The 23,221-nt window shown below is 45.2% G+C and overlaps 1 protein-coding gene across 4 annotated transcripts in view; it reads left to right on the top strand.

Annotated features, from left to right (window-relative positions):
* Positions 1-555: 555 nt before the first annotated feature.
* The window catches only part of LOC119164684 (uncharacterized), a 91,216-nt gene continuing 68,550 nt past the window's right edge, over positions 556-23,221 (top strand). For 3 of the 4 annotated variants that reach the window (XM_037416901.2, XM_075874149.1, XM_075874148.1), the window contains exons 1-3: positions 567-873; positions 16,774-16,971; positions 22,030-22,303. In XM_037416901.2, coding sequence (XP_037272798.1) covers positions 852-873; positions 16,774-16,971; positions 22,030-22,303 — 494 coding nt within the window. In that variant the 5' untranslated portion in view covers positions 567-851. Of the gene's footprint in view, positions 874-16,773; positions 16,972-22,029; positions 22,304-23,221 lie in introns of all 4 variants that reach the window. The other variant, XM_075874150.1, reaches the window with a different exon arrangement.

Genomic DNA, 23,221 nt, shown 5'->3' with positions numbered 1-23,221 from the left:
TAATAAGTTTGCAAGCGTAAGCGTGCGCAGGGTTCCTACTCAAAAGGGCGGGGGGGGGGGGGTCGAAGGTTCGTCACATCGCCCCCTTCTGCCTATTGCGTCAACGCACGGGACTGATTTCGTCCCCCCTCTCGAGCAACAGTGCCCCTTTCCCTGTTATATCAATTCATGGGGCTGTCTGCGGCCTCCCCCTCTTAGGTGACTATAAGAAGGGGCGCCTTGCTCCGTGCCCCCCTCCCCTGTGCGCACGCCTGTGATGGCCAGCACAATTCCGGCAATTGGAACATCCCGCTATAGTGGTCAGCCCTTCAAAGCGAATAGCAACTTTAGATTTTTCAAGATAGCTAAAGCCAGTTTGTGTCATGAAAAATTTCTAACGCCAAAGTGTGCTCCTTTACTGCCACTGCTTAGCAGATTCTTTGCTATCGAACTCGTTCTTCTGGTTTTGGCCGGTGTGAGTGCATGAAACTGTGCACGCCGCATCGACGCCATTATGACGCACCGTTTCGTATCTCTGTATAGAAGGACTCTATTCGTTGTGATATTATTGCGTTCGGCTCAACGTTGCATTACCATGAAAATTTATCTCAGTGGGCGAGCGTGATCTGCGCATGTCGAGGAGTTACTTTGCAAGAACGCCCAGCTGTGGCTGGTCTTGAGAGTACTGATCATAAGCGTGATGGAGTTACATAGAGTGTGATAGGTGGTTAAGCCAGAATCGATAACTACAGCAGTCAATCTGCAGTGCCCAGCCACGGTCTACCCGTAGGATTGGCGAAATCAACTTTCTGCTCTCTCTTTGTGCTGACAGGGATTCAACAATACGTCTGCAGAAGCCACGTCCTATCACCATGCCGAACCTGAGGAGCAGCGGTAAGCCTTAATGGTCATCCGGCCACTCGAATTTCCTTCCTTTTGATTTTGCGGTAATACGCATTGGGCAGCTTTAGAAAAGGGCACCCCGCGCTTCGAGTACGCCATCGTCTTGGTCTGTCTTAAGTAAGCATGCGTCGTACGCCAGTCATTTTTTGGTGAACGTCGTAGTCCCTACTTTACGAAAATTGTGTGTGTATGCATCGTCAGGCTCCAAGCGAAACTATTGCACTTTAGGTTAACAGCGCTTGAACGCTATTTGAAAACATTTATGTGCTAAAGCAAATATAAATAACCCAAAGTATGGGCAGCTATATTTAAGGCTAATATATTTTTATCTAAAAAAGTCCTGAATGAAAAAAATACGCCTTCTGTGTGCCGCAGGTAGGCTAAATTAGCAAACTTGTTTCTGTCGCACCTAGCAAAATGCGTGAGGCCAAGTTCCTGCGATTGCAAGAGCACTAGGCCAAAAATTAACCAGGTAGTGTACTCGGGCCTCATGATGGGACTATAGCTTGCGTCTTCATGCGACGCACGTATGCACGAAACAGCTAGAACTGTGGACACCACGTAGTCTTACATGATTATGCGTGCACACGTAAGTGTAACTCCCACAGTCCATTTGCTTAAGTTTGATTAGGTAACTGTAGGGTTTATCATGGGTTACGCAAAAGCCGACAACAAGGAGCGTTCAAGACCTACAGCGTTTAGATTACATTTGTCCTGTGCAGCATTCAGGAACAGCTCAGGTGTTTTATGTTTTACAGGCCTATCGAAGCCGCACCGTCCTGACGGAACGAAACATATTCGCGATAAAACTTCACGGACAAGATAGGACGATAGTGATTCCCCATTTGCAGTGCTCACGGCTTTAAACGTGACATCGATGTCTGTAGTGTAGAGAATATGCGCAGCTGCTCGTACTTAGACTACGGCTGGAATGGCTATAGTACGAGAATTTGTCCATTTTTTATTCACTCGGCTTCCAACACACCTCTTACTATTTTTTTTCTTTTTTTCTGTTCCGAACAACATAATGACCCACTGCGTACTTCGTGAGCCTATTTAAGTTGTTCACCTAAAATGCCCAAGGCAGTGAATTGGGGCTGCAGTACTGCCTCTCTCCGTACAACGTCCACGGGCTACACAGAGACGAAAGAACAATGCTTAACCAAATTTATCTATTACACATCAATTCCATGCTCGTTGAAGTGTCATGTGTCGTCGTTCCCATAGAAGCTAGCACCCGATTTTCCTCTGGCATACTGTTGTGGAACTCTGTGGAGTATTCTATAGTGTTGGCTCCGATGTCAGTACTAGTGTTGAAATGCGAAACGCCGTTAGGAGACAGAGCAGAGGGGGTAGGAGCCGTAGTATGGGCATTGCTTGGCTCTAAATTGTTTAGGTTTAATTCTTGAGGTGTTAGTTAATCGGTAAGGTTTTGTGAACCACACAAACGGGTGCTAAGCTGGTCAAAATTGTTAATATAGCGAGTTGGTTCATGATTTATGCAAATATGAGCGCAACAAGCAGATAGGGACTAAAAACGCTTGGTGGTAAGCGCTTGTTTGTCTTTCTTTTCCAGTCTACGTATAACGCTCATATACTTCACTGTGAATGCTAAGCTGCTTGTCCGTGCCACCTAGTGGTGTGCCGCCTAATGCCGACTGCACCGCTTGGCTGGAAATGGGTCGTGTTATTTCTGGGCATATCAGTTTGCTTCTGCCGCGCAGTCTGTTGTTACTTCATTGTTCCCATGAAAAATCCCCACATGCAGAAAAAGCAGAAAAGCCACCGCTCAATTTCACCTTAAGAACATACTCACAGGAGTCCCATCATGCTTCGGCCAGTGGGCCGTATTGCATATTTCAGTTGGTGGGAACGGTTTCATCCTGTCACACTTTAGGCTGACATACATGACGTCCTCGAGGTAAAAAAATGCAGCCATGGCTGCGGAGTAACGCGTCGCGTTCAAAAGAAGGAGATGGCAAATATTTGTGGCCTGTGTTCATTCAGACCGACCATCAATTACCAGAGGCGTACATCAATTACCAGAAGCTGTTGAACACGCACCTTATTTGTCCGTAAATTTTTGTGATTGATTACACACGCAACGATAAAGAAGTATTAATGAATGGCGGGTTTTAAAAAGTTCCTTCAACCACTTGAATGTTCACATCCAAAATCGTCATTTAAAAGAATACGGTTCGAGATATTTAAGGACATTTTATAAATTTCAAAGTGTCTTCAGCGAAAGCCTGCAGCTATTTGACTGACTGTCATGACTTTTAGTTTTTTTTTTTTTGTGCACTCCCAGTGCAATCATGGGCAAGCAGAACATGTGCTGCGCTTTGTTTCTTTTCAACTTTCACCGTGAATCGGACTAATCCAAAGCCCTTTCTTCTTCAGTTTCGCATGCGTTTGTATCAAGGAGGAAGGAGGGTTCTTGGTTTGTATAGTCCTGCTTTGCGGATCGTGCCAACGCCATCAGCCTTCCAACTCTCGTAAAGCTCATTTATCCTTCCGCGTCAAAAAAACACTATAGCGGACACTGTGCCAGGGGATTGGACAGTGAACATCAATGTGTATAAGTCATTAAAGGCTTCCAGCCTAAAATTCTTGACGGACCGCTACTTTACGCCATTTGCCACGGCGGCGTGCCTTGTATTTTCGGGTTGCTTTAACACACCGTAATATTACTGGTGTAAAAACCCGATACGCACTGTTTACATGGTACTGAAAAGACACACCATAAAAATAGTTATTTCGTAGGGCTCGGTGTTATTATACGCTATAAATGTTGCTCTATTAAAACCTTAAAGGTTTACATCGATGAAGACATTGGTTGTGTGTCATTTAATCTTAAGTTTAATTATAGTGTAGAAATCTTCAGATTGCTTGCTACAATGCTGATTGATTGATATGTGGGGTTTAACGTCCCAAAACCACTATATTATTATGAGAGACGCCGTTGCTACAATGCTTGAAACAGCTGTAAAATGAGGGGAACAGCCTTTAAAACTGTTCAGAGTTAAGCTTCGGCATCAAATTCGGCATTGGGAGGTAAATGGAAGCTACTCGCGCCGATAAAATTAGCATCCAAGAGAGCAAATCATACAATTGTTATCCGCCAGCTACACGTTAGGTGTTTTAATCAGCTTTTTAGTGACTGCAGCGAACTTACTTCTTTGCATAGAACCATTGTAGGCAGTAGTGTTTCTACAGAGTTTCACTTGGCATTCTTATAATTCTCTGTGCTCTGAGGTAAGCTATAGCCTTTTTAATTATAGTTTGCATGATTACGCGTTTAAGGCAATGAGCACTCGCGCAAAGCTCCCCACCCTTGACCCAACCACAATGTACCATTGCAGTTGCGTGTGTCATTCAATCTGACAACGGGTTGAAGGCGAAAGCCAAGATAATACAGCTTACCTTTTTACGAAGTGCTGGTAATAGCAAGCGAACACTGATTGTCATGCCAGAGAGGAACATTGCAACTATCCGCAGCACCTCGTATGCGTAATCGTGCAGTTCAACTGTGGAGCGGGACATCTCGAAGTGCCAGACTTCGTCTTCCACACGACGTCTTCCACACGACGTCTTCCACACGACGTCTTCCACACGAAGTCTTCCAGACGAAGTCCGCTAGACCAAGTCATGCCAGACGAAGTTTTTCAAGTGGAACTGCCTAAAAATATGACTGTTTCCCACTTTTCAATACAAACATGCTCCTTTCCTTGTGGCTAAATAGTCTAACAAGTGATCGTTAACCACGTGGTCAGTAGCTATAAATATTCTCACTTTGTATCCCCCTTAAAACGTACGTTATCTGGAAAGGTGTTTTCCATATTCTTCCCAATGCTCACTTATGAGAAAACCATAAAACCCAACTTTAAACAATCAGTATACTGTTACCAGGAGTGTTCATAAGGCTTTCCAAAGAAAGAGCTTTACTCGAGGTTGTGTGAGCTCCACTCTACAAAGTTGCTCAAGCTTGTTGTATGCGTACGCGTGTATGTGCGTGCGTACGTACAAGCATATATTGCCATCGGGCGTCAGAATGAGTATCATAATGACGTCGTAGTTTAAATCCGGTCATCTACGACAAAAGGAGCACACGTTACGGCGCCTTTTTCTCTAAAGGCCACGTAGTGGGTGCTTAGCAAGTTCGAGAAGATTTCGTGCACCAAGTGCTTGAAGTACGCAGTAGGGACAGGATACCGCTATCGCGTTCAACTCTTGAAGATAGCCATACTTATGCTGCATGCATGTACGGCAAAGAATTCTTCATGACTGTTCCATGGCCTTGGCGTACTCAGAATGACGTGGTTGCCCACTGTCGAACGCTGTGCTTGCATTGTAGCGCACCGTTTGTGTACACCCTTTCACCAAGGTATATATAGACTCGTAGCGAAGGCTCCATAGAAGCCTATAGATTGAGAAAATGGCGGCTGATAAGCTGTTCCTGGGGCTTAGCGCCATCTCTGAGTAGAGAACACTGCCAGCAGAACAAAAAAATGAAGCAGATGTGATGCAATAGCTGGTAAACAAGTGGCATTATTTTTGTGCGCACTGGCGCGAAATTTGATTTCAAATTTCACTAAGGGTTCACGCTAAGGCAATCACCGGCGAGTCATTCACGAGTGCAGTTCAAGTCTTTTTTTTACCATGGTATTTAATAAAGTACTTGGGCAATCATGACAAAATCAAGCGAACAAAAGTACAATCAAATCGCGAAAGTAAGCGTTCAAGTGTTACTCATAAACACTAAATGCCTAGCACAGCGCGAGTTCTTCACATGGAGAGTTCTTCACAATGTGTTATACAAACAAAAAAGGGGTGAGGTCAAACAGTTCTCTAAGACGGCGAACAAAACTTCGAAGAATAGGTTTCCTTGTAAAACCGAGGCAAAGTGAAAGGCATCACTACATATTCATGAGTCCGTATTAAATTATCTGGCTTTGACTTGAAGTGCAATGATGCACTTCAACTCAAAGCCAGATAATTTAATACGGACTCATGACTATGTAGTGATGTCTAAATGTACTGCCTTTCACTTTGCCTTGGTTTTACAAGGAAACATATTCTTCGAAGTTTTGTTCGCCGTTCGTGGCATCTTTCGCCGATGAATTAAAGCAAGCAACAGCGTATCCACGCATGGATGTGATATCTTCAGCGTGGCTTACTTATTTCACCCACACGCAGGTTTTTTAGCGTGCACAATGCTTGGGATCCTTTGTTTTACAGGAAGGAATGACGCCTAGTAACGTCAAATTGATGACATTTTAGTTTTATTCAATTATCACAATAACTAAAGCTTATTGCAGTGCACAAAGTAGTAATAAGAACGAAAAAATCGGCGCACACTCCCTGGGTATGTTTTTATCCTTGTTTGCATTATCCTCCGATAAAGTACAGCAACCTATGCGAATGAAGACACGCGATTTGTACCGTGATAGGTAACTTGGCAATCTGCGCACCGGCAACGCAATTATTAGGCACTGCACGCTCAAAAGGAAATCGGGTTGTAGGAATACTCGTGGATGAAAGTCCAGCTGAGCAGTGCATTCCGAGCCATTGTCCTTGTTTCTTATCTAGAAAACATGGCTCACCAGGCATAAGTTTGTGGCTACTGCGTGCTTGCACAGCACATCGTTTTCGCAGCCGCCGACAGAAGCACTCGGCTTTAAGTGTAATTAGCATCATTCCAGTGCCCGTTGGACGCTGCACTGAAGACGTTCACCAACGGTAAAACGCACCTAACAATTTCCCGCACAACAGAGAACGCAAGCAAGTGCAGAACACTAAAAACACGCGAGGGGGTGTGTCTTCGCAGACGAAGTTTATGAGCGGGCCTTGCCATGTATACTCATGTAGTGCAAGCGCGGCACTGAGTAATAATAGCGTGGGCAGAGGGTGCTAAAAAAGTGGTTCGTAATAATAAAAACCGTCATATATTCTTTGTTCATTACACCTACTGCATATTGTTGGGGAAAAGAAATCTTATTTGTAAATCTGATTGGTTACTTCACCTTTAATGAAACTCGTTTTTTTTCACTATTACTGTTTGCTCCTTCAAAACATGGTCGTGCTTCAAACACAGCTGCCCCCATGCCCCGCCGCGGTGGTCTATCGGTTAAGGTACTCGGCTGCTGACCCACGATTCGCGGGATAAAATCCCGGCTGCGGCGGCTGTATTTTCGATGGACGCGAGAATGCTGTATGCCCGTGTACTCAGATTTCGGTGCACGTTAAAGAACTCCAGCTGGTCAAAATTTCCGGAGCCCTCCACTACCGCGTCTCTCATAATCATATGGTGGTTTTGTGACGTTAAACCCTACATAACATCATCAATCGCAGCTCCCATAACTCCTCATGCTGATGTCTCTGGCAATAGCTTTTGGACCGCTTTTCGCCCGAGCTTTCGCGACCTGTTTGAATAGACCTTGATTTCACTGCTTAAAAACACAGCCCCTTAATGACATCCAAATTTCATATAAAGCGCACGTGACTTTCGCATGAACGGTCTTCGATTCGCTTTCGAATCAATGCAGGTACACGGTCACGGTCGCATGTGTTTGTACTTGGTGGCTATGCCTGCTGTCTAGCCGCAAGTCGCGTCAATAAGGCATCTGTAGCGAGAGCTTGCATAACCATCTGTTTCCACTTGCGGAAGGACGCCAACAGGATCATTAATATCGGCAACACCGGAAGCGATGAGCTGCTATGTAGCGCTGGTGCTCGCGAAGACGGTAGCCCTAGACACTGGTACATAAATTAACTTCAGCGAATTTTACCTAGGTATAATTATTGTTAGCTCGACGTGATGGCTGTAGCCCGGTTGTGCGCTGTTAGCCTGACGCGACGGACGTGACGCTGAAGCGGCAATGTGTGAACGAAGGAAGAAGAAAATGAAATGGTCTGTCTTGGAAGCAGCTCATTGACGGCGCGGCTACCCTTCAATGTTCATCCTTCAATAACACACCTCATCTTAACAGTATTTGTGAGAGGTGCCGGGTAATATAACGGTGCTCCCGACGAACGACGATGCACCGAACGCTGAGGCGCAGTACGTGGAGCTTCGCCGAAGTTGACGACTTGCAGCTCTGCCACTTGCAATAGCCTGTAGGGACAACAATGACAACGATCCACCTGCTTTTCGCTTTCTGTGGCAGCCCTACATCCAGCCCCCAACTTTCGCAGGAAAAGCTGGGAAAGATGTCGACGCATGGCTCAGCTCCAACCTACGGGCAAGTCGGTTTAATGCCTGGGATGCTGCCAGCCAGCTCCACAATGTGGGACTCTTTCGTAAGAGAACCGCATCTGTATGATCTGAAAGCCATGAAGGAAGCGTGATGACGTGGCAAAAGTTCGTTGATTAAATCAAGAATTGCTTCGGGGATCCGGCAGCCAAGAAGTGCACCGAGCAAACACTCATGCAACGAGCTCAAGTCTCCGGAGAAACCTGCACGACGTATATTGAGGAGGAGGTGCTCAATTTGTGCAAGGTGCTGTACCCCCGGATAACAAAGGAGGACAAGGGTTGTCCTCTTTTAAAAGGAATCCCAGAGGACGTCCACCAGTTCCCCATAGCAAAAGCCAGTTTGTAATCTAAGTTACGTGACTAAGCACTGCCGTACGTTTCAAGTGCTCAAAGCGCGACGAACTACACGAAAGTTCGGTCGCTTAGCCAACGTCACTAATAACCCTAGTGTCGACGCGCATCCCACGCCATCGGATCTCGCGTTGGTGATTCGGCAAATAGTGCACGAACAGCTCGACCAAAGTGAGGCGGCTTCTCGGCCAGTACTTAATGTACGAATGCCCATTCCTCTCCACGACTTTGAAGCGACGATTATCAACGTCGCCTCCCTTGATGCCTCTCTCCTCCTCGAGTGCCAAGCCCCACTATTCATTCACATCAGAGTAACCAGTGGTATGATGACTGTGCATGCGGACCGGTCATCTGCGGTTTCTCGGGAGTGGAATGGCTGAACCATTCATTCTTCTGCCTACATCAGTAGTGCAACCCGTGAACGTCCCATATGCTTCCACTGCGGCGTCCGCGGCCATCTTGCGCGATTCTGCCCCTATTGTCATCCCACGGCAGCACCGTTCTATGGGCGACCGCGTACATTCAATCAGCACAGCATTCAGCAAGTTGACGAGACACCCTGGCTCTGACTCGGAGAGAAGGTCTAACCATCAGGCCAATCGCCACAGTGACTCAAAAGCGTCTATGCGCAGGTTGACGCCACCGCCTTCACTCTACCGAAAGTCTTCATATCCTCGACGACGTCCCACGTCAATGCCACCGGGAAACTAGGCGGTGTGACTAATGGAGGTGATGTCGCCAGTCATCGTCGACTACACGCCGCTACGCGTTCACTAGTAACCATGTGTCATAACAAGCTTTGTGTTTCTGTAGACAGTCTCACTACGCCAGCCTTAGTTGACACGGGAGTGAGTGTCTCTGTCATCAGTGTGCATTTTAAAACCCAATTAGTCCGTAAGGTAATGTTCCAGTGTAACGATGCGAGAACGTTACTTGCTGTGAGTGGAGAATTGCTCCGACCTCTTGGTGTGTGCACCGCGAATGCTAGTTTCTCTCAAAACTCTATCGAGCCGTATTCACAGTACTCGCGAAATCGATGCATATTGTAATCGTGGGTCCGGATTTCCTAAAACAGCACGGCACCAGTCTTCATTGCGGTAATGGCGAGCTTTTTGGCTCTCACAAACTGCCTACCTGTTCGAACCCCATCCCCGTCCGTGAAGATTCTGTCTTACCGCCATGTTCCTTATCAAGTGTTCAAGTTGCTGTTGCTGTTGCCGACAATGGTCCATTCAATGCTATTGTTAAGCCAATGCCTTCAGTTGTTGCAAAGAAGGTGTGTTCGTGCCTCCTTGTATTGTCTCTGTGGCCAGTGGCACAAGTACATTGTGGGTGTTCAATTCATCCAACCAGTCTGTTGTGCTTCCAAGCGGTATGCGACTTGCCCCGTTTGAAGCGGATATAAACATTAGCATAGATGTCCTGAGCAATGACGCCTCGCACGAAACCCGTGCACACGAGACTAGCTTTTCTCTCTATGAAGATTCTGCGCCGTTTCTGAATATGGTCGACAAAGCACTACCCTCTGAGAACCATCAAGCCCTGGCAAGCATCCCTAGCAAGCATGTTTCATTGTTTGATTTCCCCAAAGATGCTACTAAAGTTCGTGTTCCCAGTATACGGGCTCGCCACAGGATCAACACGGAGTCCGCGTATCCCAAAAGGCAGAAACCGTACCGCATGTCCGCACCGGAGTGAAAGGTGATCGCGGAACAGGTGGAAGACATGTTAGCAAAGTGCGCCATCCAGGATTCTTTTAGCCCTAGGGCTCCACTGGTCATCTTCGTGGAGAAGAAAGATGGGTCCTGGAGGTTTTGCGCTGAATAGCGTCGCATGAATGCGGTGACGAAAAAGTATGTGTAACCACTTCCCTGTACAAAGGACGCTACCGACTGTCTTCATTCGGCGCCTTACTTCTCATCTCTAGACCTCCGATCGGGCTACTGGTAGATACCTATGCAATCCATTCACAGAGAGAAAACCGCTTTTGTCGCACCAGACTGCTTGTTTGAATTCAATTTCATGCCGTTTGCTTTGTGGAATGCCCCTGCGCCCTTTGAAAGGTTTATGGACATGGTGCTGCATCGTCTCAAACGGGAGATTTGATTGTGTTACCTCGACGACATCGTCATTTTTTGTCGCACTTTTGGTGAAACATAATAATTAACTTGACGTTGTTTTGACATGACCTAAAGAAGCTGCCCTTGACTGGAAGTGCAAAAAATGACGCTTTGGCCAACGAGAAGCAGATAGTGTGCGTCCAGACCCTCTAAACGTTGCTGCAGTTAGCAGTTTTAAACAAGCGCAGTTACAACACGAACTAAGAAAATTCTTGCGTCTCTGCTCATACTTCTGATGGTTTGTGCCCGAATATGCTGATACTGCCTAGCCATTGACTTCATCGCTGCGCAAGGGTAAGGATTTCATTTGGACAGCGGAGTGTGATTCCTCGTTTCGTCAACTTAAGTTCCTTCTCTCGTCTGGACCAATACTGCACCATTCTACCATTAGGCGACAACAGAATTGCATATGAACCTGAGTAGTATCGGTCTCGGCGCAGCATAAATCCATTTCTTGGATAACGCCGAACATGCCATCGCCTACGCCAGTCGTTTGTTCAGCAAGGTCGCGGAAAATCACACCGTCACTGAACAAGAGCGCCTCGCGGTGGTTTTTGCCATCCACAAGTTCTATCCATATTTCTACGGGTGGTACTTCACAATCGTTACTGACCACCATTCACTATGTTGGTTGGTTGGTCTCCATCATCCCTCTGGCCGCCTTGCGTGATGGGCGCTGCGTCTACAGGAATTTGGATTTAGAATAAGCTACGAGATTGGCTGCCATTATGCCGACGCCGACTGTCTTTTGAGGCTCCCACAACCCACCACTGTATGTGACGCCGATAATTTTGACGATATTCTGGCTTCCACCGACAGTACTGCCTTTCCTGACATCGCCACCTTCCGGGAGGAACAGCGCAATGACCACTGATTGGGTGATCTCTTTAACTAAGTGGCTCAACCTACTCGTAGCCATCCTCCGAGATGGCTTGCTTTACAAAAGAAATCACGCTGCTGATAGTGCCCTTCTTTTAGTGGTTACTAAGAATCTGAGAACGTACGTGCACCATGCTATGCACTATGACGCGTTAGCGAAACACTTGGGCTTCGCTAAAATGTACCACTGCTTACTGGCTCAATTCTGCTGGCCTACTATGTGACGCAATGCTGATCATTATGTGGCCTGTTGTGAGAAATGCCAGCAATTCAAGCGACGAAGTGCTGATCAGGTTGGTCTCCTGGACCTCGTGAGGTCACCCTCATCACCTTTTCAAATGGTTGGAGTCGATCTTCTCGGCCCCGTTCCGCGCTCAACAAAAAACAACCATTGGAGTATAGTCTGCGTCGACCACATGGCACGTTATGTGCAAACCAAAACACTACCAACAGCCACGGCAATCGATGTATCGAGTTTCCTTCTCTCTTCTATTATGCTGCGCCATGAACCGCCTCGAATCATTCTGAGTGATCGTTGTCGTCATTTCGTAGCCGATGTTGTAAAAGATCTCTTGCGTCTCTGTGCTTGTCTATTTCGTCGTGTGACCCCATATCACCCGTAGACAAACGGGCTCATCGAGCGCACCAACAGAACATGTATCAATATGCTTTCGATACACGTCGACTCCAGGCACAAGAACTCGGATGATATTTCGCTCTTTAGCACCTACACTTATAGCATGACAAATAATGAAATCCCTGCCTGCAGTCCCTTCTTTCTCATTTATGTCAGACCACCCCGCTGCTTTTTTGACACCATTCTGCCGTTTAATGCTCCCGCACACTTTTCTATAGCCCAGCTCTCTGCGGCGCAGAGGAAGCACGTCACCTAGCTCAGCTCCGTGCGTTGGGATCGCTGGACCACTCCAAGTTCGCCTATGATTCACGGCACAAGGTTGTGTCGTACGAAAAAGGAGACAAAGTATGGTTGTGTACACCCTTTTGCAAGCGTGGTCTGTACCAGAAGTTCCTGGCGCGTTGCCCCATTCATCTTGTCATCGTCAATCACATAATTTGTGTGACGTATTCCATCGCTCGTCTCGTTTACCGCGGTTACCATTCTCGGCAGACGCAGCTCGTTCACGTCGTCCGCCGAAAGTGCTGTCATCCTCTAGACTCTTAGCGCGCGTGATACTCGCCTAGAAGGCTTTGTCTGGGAAAGAGGGAGTGTTACGCTGAAGCGGCAACGTGTGAACGAAGGGAGAAGAGAACGAAGTGGTCTGCCTTGGAAGCATCTCGGTGATGTCAAGGCTACCTTTCACTATCATTCCTGAATAAACACACCCAATCATTACAATACGTAACGCTTATAAAATCATATAGTGAGCACCGCGAACACAATTGACGTTTCGTGAACATTAGTGTCTATTTGCAGGTCGACATTTCCGGAGCCATTCACTACGGCGGCTCTCATAATTATATAGTGCTTTTTGGACGATAAACCCCACTAATCAATCATGATCTATTTGCACATTAGTTCCAAGACCTGGCGTGGCTCTGTGGTAGAATACTCAATTGTCACGCAGAATTCTTGGGTTCGATATCTGCTGAGACTGTGTAGATAACAAGTTTGAATCGCCTGTAGCACATACCCGACAACCAGTGGCACAACCCCTCTCTGGAATATGTGCCACTGTTTAAAACTGTTCGACGAAGTACGCGACAGGATTGTGAAATTATTGCGTCATGTTTGTAAAATCATCATGCCCTCCAATACTAATTTTGGTTGGCACGAAGTTAATGTGGTGGTCACGAGAGCACGCAGTATAAAGCAACCAGATAGACAGAAAGATGCGTAAACAGATGCGAAATTTAATTGCAGCACACACAAAAATGCTTCGCATTTAAAATGTTTGATCACTGTCGATTTCATGGTTATTGACGGAGCGTTGATGCATGTTTGGGACACACACTCACCTGTCATCAGGCTCGACACGCTTCCTCCCACAGATAAAAGTTCTTCGACATTATTCACATGACCTGCGTCGTACGAAAGCTTACTTTTATCAATGAATTCTCCGCTGAAAGAATGGTCCAACCCGAAAGCCAGCCTGCAGTTGCAGACGGATGCAAGCAGATGACACCACACTCGCACAAGTAGCCGCGCGTGCAGTCTGGAAAGAAACGCTATCACCCCAGCGACGCGAAAATAGCCCCGTTGGCGCTGAACATTGCCGCGCAAGTAGAGTTTCTGAAAAAAACGGCAAATACCACGTACAGTGGGATGATTTATATGTAGGGTTTAACGTCCCAAAACCACCATATGACTATGAGAGACGCCGTAGTGGAAGGCTCCGGAAATTTCGACCACCTGGGGATCTTTAACGTGCACCCCAATCTGAGCACACGGACCTACAACGTTTCCGCCTCCATCGAAAATGCAGCCGCCGCAGCCGGGATACGAACCCGCGACCTGCTACTCAGCAGCCGAGTACATTAGCCACTAGACCACCGCGGCGGGGCGACGCACAGTGGAAATCGATGATATGCGAAGCAGGAATGAGAAATGTCGATATGTCACTTTGAAATCAGCACAACGTTACGAGAAAATAAATGATGCCATACATGACTTTCGTGTCAATATTACCATGTTTGGGTGTCTCATTTACCTTCTTCATGTATCCACGTCACGTGATACCAAATTTCGTATATGTGAAGCTAGCGAAACAGCCGCGAGCGCATCAACAGAGTGGTATGTAGTCATGTTACATGACACGCATGTTGTGATTATCGTGTTTGGATGTGTCATTCACCTATGTCATTCGTTCGCGTCACGTAATACCGAGTTTCGTCCATTTGAAGCTAGCAAAACAGCCGCGAGCGCATCCTGAACGTAGCATGTAGTGGTGTTGTTACATGACACACATGTCATGATTTTCACGTTAGGGTCTGTCACTTGCGTTCGCCATGCGATCATGTCATCATAGCAGTTTTTCAACGTGCCATGTGAACTAAACCACCGCAAGAGCTACAAGACAATCAAATGTAAATCATGACATTCATGACATACATGTCATGATTTTCAATTTATGACTAGTCAGATATGTTCTTCATACAGTCGTGTTATGACATACCGACTTTAGTGTCGATAACATTTTCAGAACGGCCAGGAGAGCTAAAAGTCGTAGGCGGACGGAAGGACGGACGGACGGACGGACGGACGGAAGGACGAATGGATGAATGGATGAATGGATGGATTTATATTTCACAGTGCCACAGCTCTTGCGGTGGTTTTGTTCACATGACATGTTGCAAAACAGGTATGGTATGACATGATTGCATGCCGAACACAAGTGATTGACCCTAACATGAAAATCTTGGCATGCGTGTCATGTAACATTATTACATGTCACGCTCGTGATGGGCTCACGGCCGTTTCGCTAGTGTCACATATACCTAGTTTGGAATTACGGTACGTGAATGGATGACGAAGGCATGTGACTCGTGCAAACATGATAATCATGAAATGCGCATCATGGAACAACATGACTACATCCTACGCTCATGATCCGCTCGCGGCCGTTTCACTAGCTTCACATGTACCAAACTCGCTGTTACGCGACGCGAACGGACGACATCGGTAAATGACATATCCAAACATGATAATTACGACATGCGTGTCATGTATCAACATGACTACATGCCACACTGATGATGCGCTCGTTTCCGTTTCTCTATCGTCACGTGTACCAAACTCGGTATTACGTGAAGCGAACAGACGACATAAGTAAATGACATATCCAAACATGATAATCACGACATGCGTGTCATGTATCAACATGACTACATGCCACACTGATGATGCGCTCGTGGCCGTCTCTCTATCTTCACATATGCCAAATTTTGTATTACGTAACGTCCATGGATGACGAAGGTATGTGACTGGTGCAAACATGATAATCATGAGATGCGTGTCATGTGAGAACATGACTACATACGACCGTCAAGGTGCCAATGCATTTCGACGTGACGCGGTGCGTGTGCTCGCCGACATTAATTCGTCGCGTCACGCCGGCGATCCCACACCTGGCGCCAGTCTTGCCATATACTCTATGACGCAGGCCGCACTGCGTTGCTTTGACGCATGCGCTTTTCAGCGCGTCCGCCATCCCTCCGTCACGAAAAGAGGAACACATAGTACTGTCTGGGTAACGCATCAGCGCCAAATGCAGCACGTCGCATTCCGCGCCCGTAGCCGTTGGGTCGTGCTGATGGACGCTGGTCGTGCCTGGCGTCAGACTATAGAGTGCTCGCGTTTTGCTATCGTAGCATCGCTGTGTACAGCGTGCGCGCGCGTCAACGGTACATGGGAGTTTATTGGGCCCTTCATGATGCGCTCGCGGCCGTTTTGCTAACTACACATATACCAAACTTGGTGTTACGTGACGTGATGGATGACGAAAGTATATGACTGGTGCAAACATTATAATGCTCACAAGCGTGTCATTTAAAAAAAATGAACAATTCCACGCTAATAGCGTGCTCGCGGCCGCTTCGCTAGCTCCACATATACTAAATTTGGTATTACGTGTCGTGAATAGATGACTAACGGAAACGACACATCTAAACATGATAATAATGACACGTAAGTCATGTACCGTATCCGTTACCTCCACCTCGAAACATTGTGCTTATTTTAGAGTGACCTATCAACCTCCCTCACTCGCCCCGCCGTGGTGGTCTAGTGGCTAAGGTACTCGGCTGCAGACCCGCTGGTCGCGGGATCGAATTTCGGCTGCGGCGGCTGCATTTCCGATGGAGGCGAAAATGTTGTAGGCCCGTGTGCTCATATTCGGGTGCACGTTAAAGAACCCCAGGTGGTCGAAATTTCCGGAGCCCTTCACTACGGCGTCTCTCATAATCATATGGTGGTTTTGAGACGTTAAACACCACATATCATCACCAACCTCCCTCACTCGTGCTTTTCATATCATCGATTCGCACTGTACGTGGGATCGGCCACATTTTTAGTGACTTATCGCGTGACTGGCCACACCTGTGCTAGCGTCGCTACTCATGCGATATGCCGACGAAAATACGCCGGACGATAAGACAGATTCGCCACCAGTTCAGTCATCATCAGCTGGCCCTCCCGCAGCGTGACGCAGTCGCTTATCAGAGGTAAGGCTTGCATTATTTAGACGATTGCGTTTGTTTGTCTGAGAATTGTCTCTTCGCCTTCTGCTGATCGAGACCTGATTCCTTGCTTCCTTCTTTTTCTGACAGACGTGTTGTTCAAGCAGAGCGTCTTGACTCCAGACTACATGACCCTGTTGCAGAGCTTGTGCACGGTCACCAAGCCCAGTGTCAACGATGTCACTACCATCTTCAAAGAATTTCGCCGTTCACTGAATACTAAAAAATCCTTCTCTACGCCAAACGAACTTCACCCAGGAGCATCTAAAACGCATGGTGGCAAGTCCGGTAAGAATCGCCTGCCATGACAGTCACTTAAGCTAAGTCATTATCGGGTCGCTACGGGGAAAAAGAAGCACCAAGGTAGCTAGTAGCAACGCCGCTTCAAGAATCATCGGCGTATACTTTTTTTTTACTTTTTCAGTATTGTTATGAAACCAAGAAACATTATATGATAAGTCCATGTGCTATATTTGTAGTCAGTTATCGATTGTAGTATAGTATTTATGATATCGATGTAACACTACTTGATACCACTTGTTACTGGCAGAGGCAAAAACTTTGCTGGCAGATGGCGCTGACTAACACTCCCAGCTTTACGTGCGCATAAATACCACAATGCAGTTCATACAAGCAATACCACTTAAATAGCTCTATTGGAAGAGCAACAGACACGCCATCTGGAGGTTGTGGATTCGGCAGTTATGGCGGCAAGTTGTTCTTTCGTTCACTTTAGTTTATTTACATTAATGGGATCATTCCTAGCATGCAGTTTGTGGCCCAATAGTTTGCTTGGCATCACTGTCAGGTTGGTTTCATCAGAATATACATAACAAATGAGACGCGTTGTTTCTGAGACGTCCAGTATCCATGACACATAGCGTATACTACCGAGCTAGTACAAAAGTGCTATAAAACTGCTTCGAAGCGAACAGGCGAATCCGAAACGAACGCCTTCTAACGTTCGTTTTCGGGTGCTTAAAATCCTCCGACTGAAGCGGTCGTATATCTCCACTAATGTCCGGCCTGGAGTCTATACGAAGAGGTTCCACAATCCTTCTTTTAGCAAGTCACAAAAATCGCTTCTTCTAAGGAGGTATACGACGACCACCGTAAGCCTTGAAAAGTTGGGATAAAAACCTTCTACAACCCGGACAGTAATGACCTTTTTCCTTTTCTTTTTATGCCCCTACCCATCCTTGTTTCTCTTTCCCACGCTCCTATAGTTTTGTCGTTTTCCTCTCCCGAATATGCACTCTCTTTCTAATACACATTCAGGGTAGGGGAACAAGTGACTGCCGGCAGGTTCTTCTTACCTAAATGATGCATATTTGCAAGAAATAAATGATGCGGGAGGCACAAGTATAGCGACAAAGACTTTATTACATCACCAGTGAAATGGCAAGAATGGCCATGAAATAAAGGCAAGTGTTGTGAGACCAGGAAAAAGACAGCAGATCGGCCTGGATTTGTGCATACTGTAATGAGCTCATGTGTAGAATATTTTAGAAAAGTGATACGACTCGAGTAGCAAGGCAGAATGAACTTATAAGCTCAATTGGCATGCACAGAGGTTTATCTCAAATATTAGTGCACAGGTGTATTCTTCACACACACTAAATGCGCTAAAGTGACAATCAATGAAAAATTGTGTCGTTTAAGTTCTGACCCCAAAATATATGCTAATTTGATTGAATAATATTGCAGAACTAAGTATTGAATCAAAATACAAAAATGCAAGTAGCAGTTTTCCGAGAAGACGCTTATCAATAGTGGCAGTGAGAACCTGGCTATGTATAAGCAATAAACAAAAAACATCAGTATTCGTTCAAGTCAAGTGCTAAGTAAGAAACTCCAAAATATATGCCCGAACTACACAAACAGTGGCCGTAAAGCACATGTCCTAACTTTGAAAAGAAGAAATTTACCGCAGCTTCAAATAAGGTACAAGGTACTCCTTGTGGATGGCGTCTTGTGAATACCTTCTAATGAGTGGCGCATAGAATCTACGACAAATTACAAAGGACACCGAATAGGCGCTTAAACGGCTCACCAAGGCGCTTCGCAGGGCGATTTATTCACGTTGCCAACACACACGGACACTCAAGAAATTCTAGAACTGCTTGAAGCTATCATTATAGACCACACAAGTTTTTACTGTATTGTGACCTTTTGATTGCCTAAAGGCCCCTAAGAAAAATAAAAGACTAGGATGTGTTGGCATCTATCTTAATTTATAAAAAAAACAGAAAGTAACCTACAAAATAACGATGTCATATTTTTGTTTGCTATAACGCTTGTTTAAAAACATCTAGAGCAACTTACAAGCTGCGAAAAGAAGATATGAGAATTTTTTTTCATATCCAATATTACCTTGTAGAAGACCGCGTGAAAGGGCGAAACTAGATTACACTGTGCGATTATGGAAAGTGAGCAAATGATTGTTAACCAGGGGTGAGCGACGTGTTAGAAAATATTTCGATTCTACATTACGTGCCGGGTTTAAAGAAAAAGGAGAAGGTCAACAGACAAGAGAAAATATATATGCCAGAAGATTAAAATTGTCATTGCAACACTGAGAAAAAACACCGAACTACTCCTAATAAAAATCGCCTCCCGTTATAATCCCTGAAATTGTTGCAATATAAAAGCACATTCAGGCCCTCGTCATATGCATACACCTGTGCGAGGAACGTCGTTGGCAAGGTTATCTTATGCACAATTCTGTTGCAGGGACACGGAAGGTACGTGAGACATATCTGTATCTTAAAATTGCTTACCAGGTACAAGCAGCTAAAGCTAATTTGTATATATAAAGGGGTTCTATCAAGCGGCCAATGAAGAATATATGCTTTCAGTTTAGTGAACTCAGGTCAACTATATAATATAGTTTCGTTCATGTGCGTTCAAACATGAATAAAAACTGTGACCTAAAATTAGGTTTGAACCACTAAATAATTTATTCAGCATCAATGAAGCATCACTGGAACATGCCATGCAAGCAATTCGTGATATAACGCAACACATTTATTTGGTTAATTTATCATTTTTAGCGACTCGAACGAGAAGTACAACGCAACGAAAATTTCTTACCTTCATATATGATAGTAGCCTGTCGTTTACGCCGAAGCCATAAATCAAAAGGAAAGCAATTGCACATCACAATGTCGTCTATAACTCTCCACTATAGAAAAAAACAAAGTTCTGAGAACCCATCCACTCGCAAGGTGACCCGTGCATCTTTCAGTTGGGAATCTAGCGGCACTATCCGTCAGTCGGCATATAAAAGCTGTCACTCCACAGAAACTTACTTGCATTCGATCGGGCCCATAAGTTGCACATGAAGTGAATGCTTTTTCACAGCTGCGTCTGTGGTCCTAAGAATCGCGACACAAGCATAAAGTAACGGAAAACAGAATACAACTGACGGACGTGACCGCACACACTGAATCAACAAGCTTAACTGGCAATGACATTGCAGAAGCCAGAAGAGGAGCGTGGATGGATACAATATCAACGCTAAAGAGTTCGGGAAGAATGAAGTTAGACGGTTATCTATGCCAGTAAATTACGTAAACTTTTGGCAGCTCTCGAGATTTCTAAAGCAGTGTCAACACATCATGCCTTTATCATTTCACGTGTTACTTTTTCTATCGCAGTGAGCGATGGCGTACGCAGGCTCGACTTCAAATCCAGTTCACGGTGGTTCATACATGTCCGAGCAAGTCCGTGCATGCAATGACCAAATGACGTCAATCTGCTGCTTGGCGGAAAAAACGGGTCTTTAAAAAAACTGTGTTATAGCTGTATTTGAAGCTACATAGTTATGATCTTACCAAAGTCTACTTCTAATATCCGTATTGCTGACGGCTAAGAAGATATATTCGCAAAAACACAAGCTATAAATAGGACGATGATTGTAAGCGTCTGTAAAAGTCCGTGTCACAGTAGGGTTTTTCGTCTTCATTATATCCTTTGTGAAGTTAACTTTTTTTAATCTGGTATCCAGACAGTTTAGACAGTATACCCCTTAATAAGACGGACTACATCTCTTTTGTGCTACCTGGGTACACGGTATGTTCCTGACATGACTGATACTGATCTATGACATGCTAATACGATGACATGACTATGATAGGGGTCTATGAGATGGTAAAGCACATGGCGTATAACACATGGCGTATGTAACTATGATACTGGTATCTATTGAAAAAACCCGAATAACTTGCAGGAGGCTACGTTGGATCAAAGCATCGGAGCAAGTGTTTTATAGACAAGGACGAGCTTATTAACTTCTCAGTCAGTTCTTTTCGTGCAATAAAACAGCACAACATATGATAGCTTTGAAACATGCTGACATTGAAAGTAAGTGTCCTCAAGCGTTACAGAATCTTAAAGACTTTACTAAATTATTGTTCTTCGGCGCAAGAAATATAGCAAACAAAATACGTTTTTTGTAAACACAGACGCACTTCCATGTTTAGCTTCAGGTGCAGGGTAAAGAAGCGCAAGTGGAGGCAATTTCCGGAGTCGTTCATTATGACGTCCCTTATAATTATAGCGTGTTTTCGGGACCTCATGCCAAAACAATTCAAATTCGGGTAAGCGGTGCGGCAGGTAGATGAAGAATGAAGCGACCGGACATAGCCCTGACTCGAGATTTTTCAATTCACAGCAGCAAAACATATATACTCCTGAAAAAAATAAGGTGAACAAAAAGTACAACACCTTTACTTGCACCAGCAGTAACAATCATGGTACGTGATCCATGCGTGCAACAAATCATCGGTTAGCATGTCTTCCATGACCCTCTTCATGAAATAGTGACTATATAGACCTCTGAATGTTATCTTCGCGCATGTTCTCGTAAAACAACTGTCATCAGATATATATATTTTTTCTGAGAGTATATGTCCCACTGCAGCAAATATGAAAAGTCTGTTATCTGTAAGCGCTTGGTTTTGTTCCACCAAGTTTTGCCCCGTTCACGTGCTCTTCATACAAAGTTCAGTATGTAACAACAAGCCCGCATTAGCAATCTATAACTCCTACGACTCGGTGGAATATTGGTTACGCCGCTTGGCTTCTGACCCGGAAGTCGCCGGTTGGACCCCGGCTGCGACGGTATATCGATGGAGGTTAAATAGGTGCGCATGTGCTGTGCCATGTGAGTGCACGATGGTCACCAGATGGTCAAAATTTCCGGAGCACTAAGGCGTCTCTCGTAATCACATGGTGGTTTCAGGACGTAAAACCTCAGGTAATAATACAATTATCATGCTATATCAATCATAAATAATTGTTCGGTTGTTACATCAACCTTTCCACGTCACCACGCGAGTGCAGTGAACGATGGTGCGGACGTCGACGGCTGCGGAAATGCTGACAGTCATTTGGGCTTCGAACGCTCCTGCACGTGGGAGCCCGGCAAGAAGCGATGCTGGATTGTTTCCGACTTCGACCTGTGGAACCGTATCCTCGCCAGGAACTGCCTCGAAATTCGCGAGTACAAGTGGGGCGAGAATTCACTCGAGGGCTACCTGTGGCCCGAAAAGGCACCCGAATCGCGGGACTTGCTTCGTGCTTCGCTCCTCGTCCATCTGCTGCTTCGACAACACAGGTATTTGTGAAAAGTGATCAGGCGTTATCTATGCTATGCTTGTACAATATATAACCGAAGCCACCATTCGTATTACTATAGTTGGCCCTACGTTTTGCAGTGTTTTGTAGTTCCCTACGTAAAAGGGGAAAAAAACGATAGCAGATGCAACGTGCACTGCTGTAATCCACGTACAATGAAATTGCATTTCCAGGTAATCAGTATATTTCCTGCTCACTCTTTTGCATTTCACGGGTTCTGTAAAAGTCGCATTTTGGTGAGGCATTTTATTGTACGCTAGAACACCAGTCTGAAGGCACGTTTTGTTTGTTTGTTTGTTTTTTGTTTGTTTGTTTGTTTGTTTGTTTGTTTGTTTGTTTGTTTGTTTGTTTGTGTATTGATTTATCTATTTATTTTGTTATTTACACTTACTGTCAGCCCTTACCCGTGGCTATAATAGGAGTGGAAAACAAGAACATAAAGCATAATCAATCTAGAATCATTACAAAATTAACACGTAGTATTGGAACTTACTCAAACACATCAATATGAAGTAGAAATCACATAACGTAACTGGATTAAAATAATGCACCAAATTGTATACCGACAAAATAAAGCTTAGTTAGCTAGAAATCAGAATATGAGTGGTGTTTTTTATGAATAAATCTACGGATTAGCATAGTGTGACTTCTTCAATCAAGGAATTTCATTCGTTTATAGTTCTTGGAAAGAAGCTGTGCTTATAACAATCAGTCAAAACAGCAGGAGCACCAATAAACAGTGACTGACGCTGCCTGGAAGTTCCCCCCCGAATAATATCGAAATAGCATACCTTGTTTGGACATGTAAATTGTTATTTAGGTAGAGATATTCAAGTGTTTCGTATTTAGTTCAAGTCTGAATCGTGGGCAAGTCTGCTAGGGCACACAGTTGAGATGG

Source organism: Rhipicephalus microplus, chromosome 9 (genome assembly GCF_043290135.1).
Source record: "Rhipicephalus microplus isolate Deutch F79 chromosome 9, USDA_Rmic, whole genome shotgun sequence".
Classification (NCBI taxonomy): Eukaryota; Metazoa; Arthropoda; class Arachnida; order Ixodida; family Ixodidae; genus Rhipicephalus; species Rhipicephalus microplus.
The sequence above is the reverse complement of the archived record's forward strand: the minus strand, read 5'-3'. Positions and strand labels throughout refer to the sequence as shown.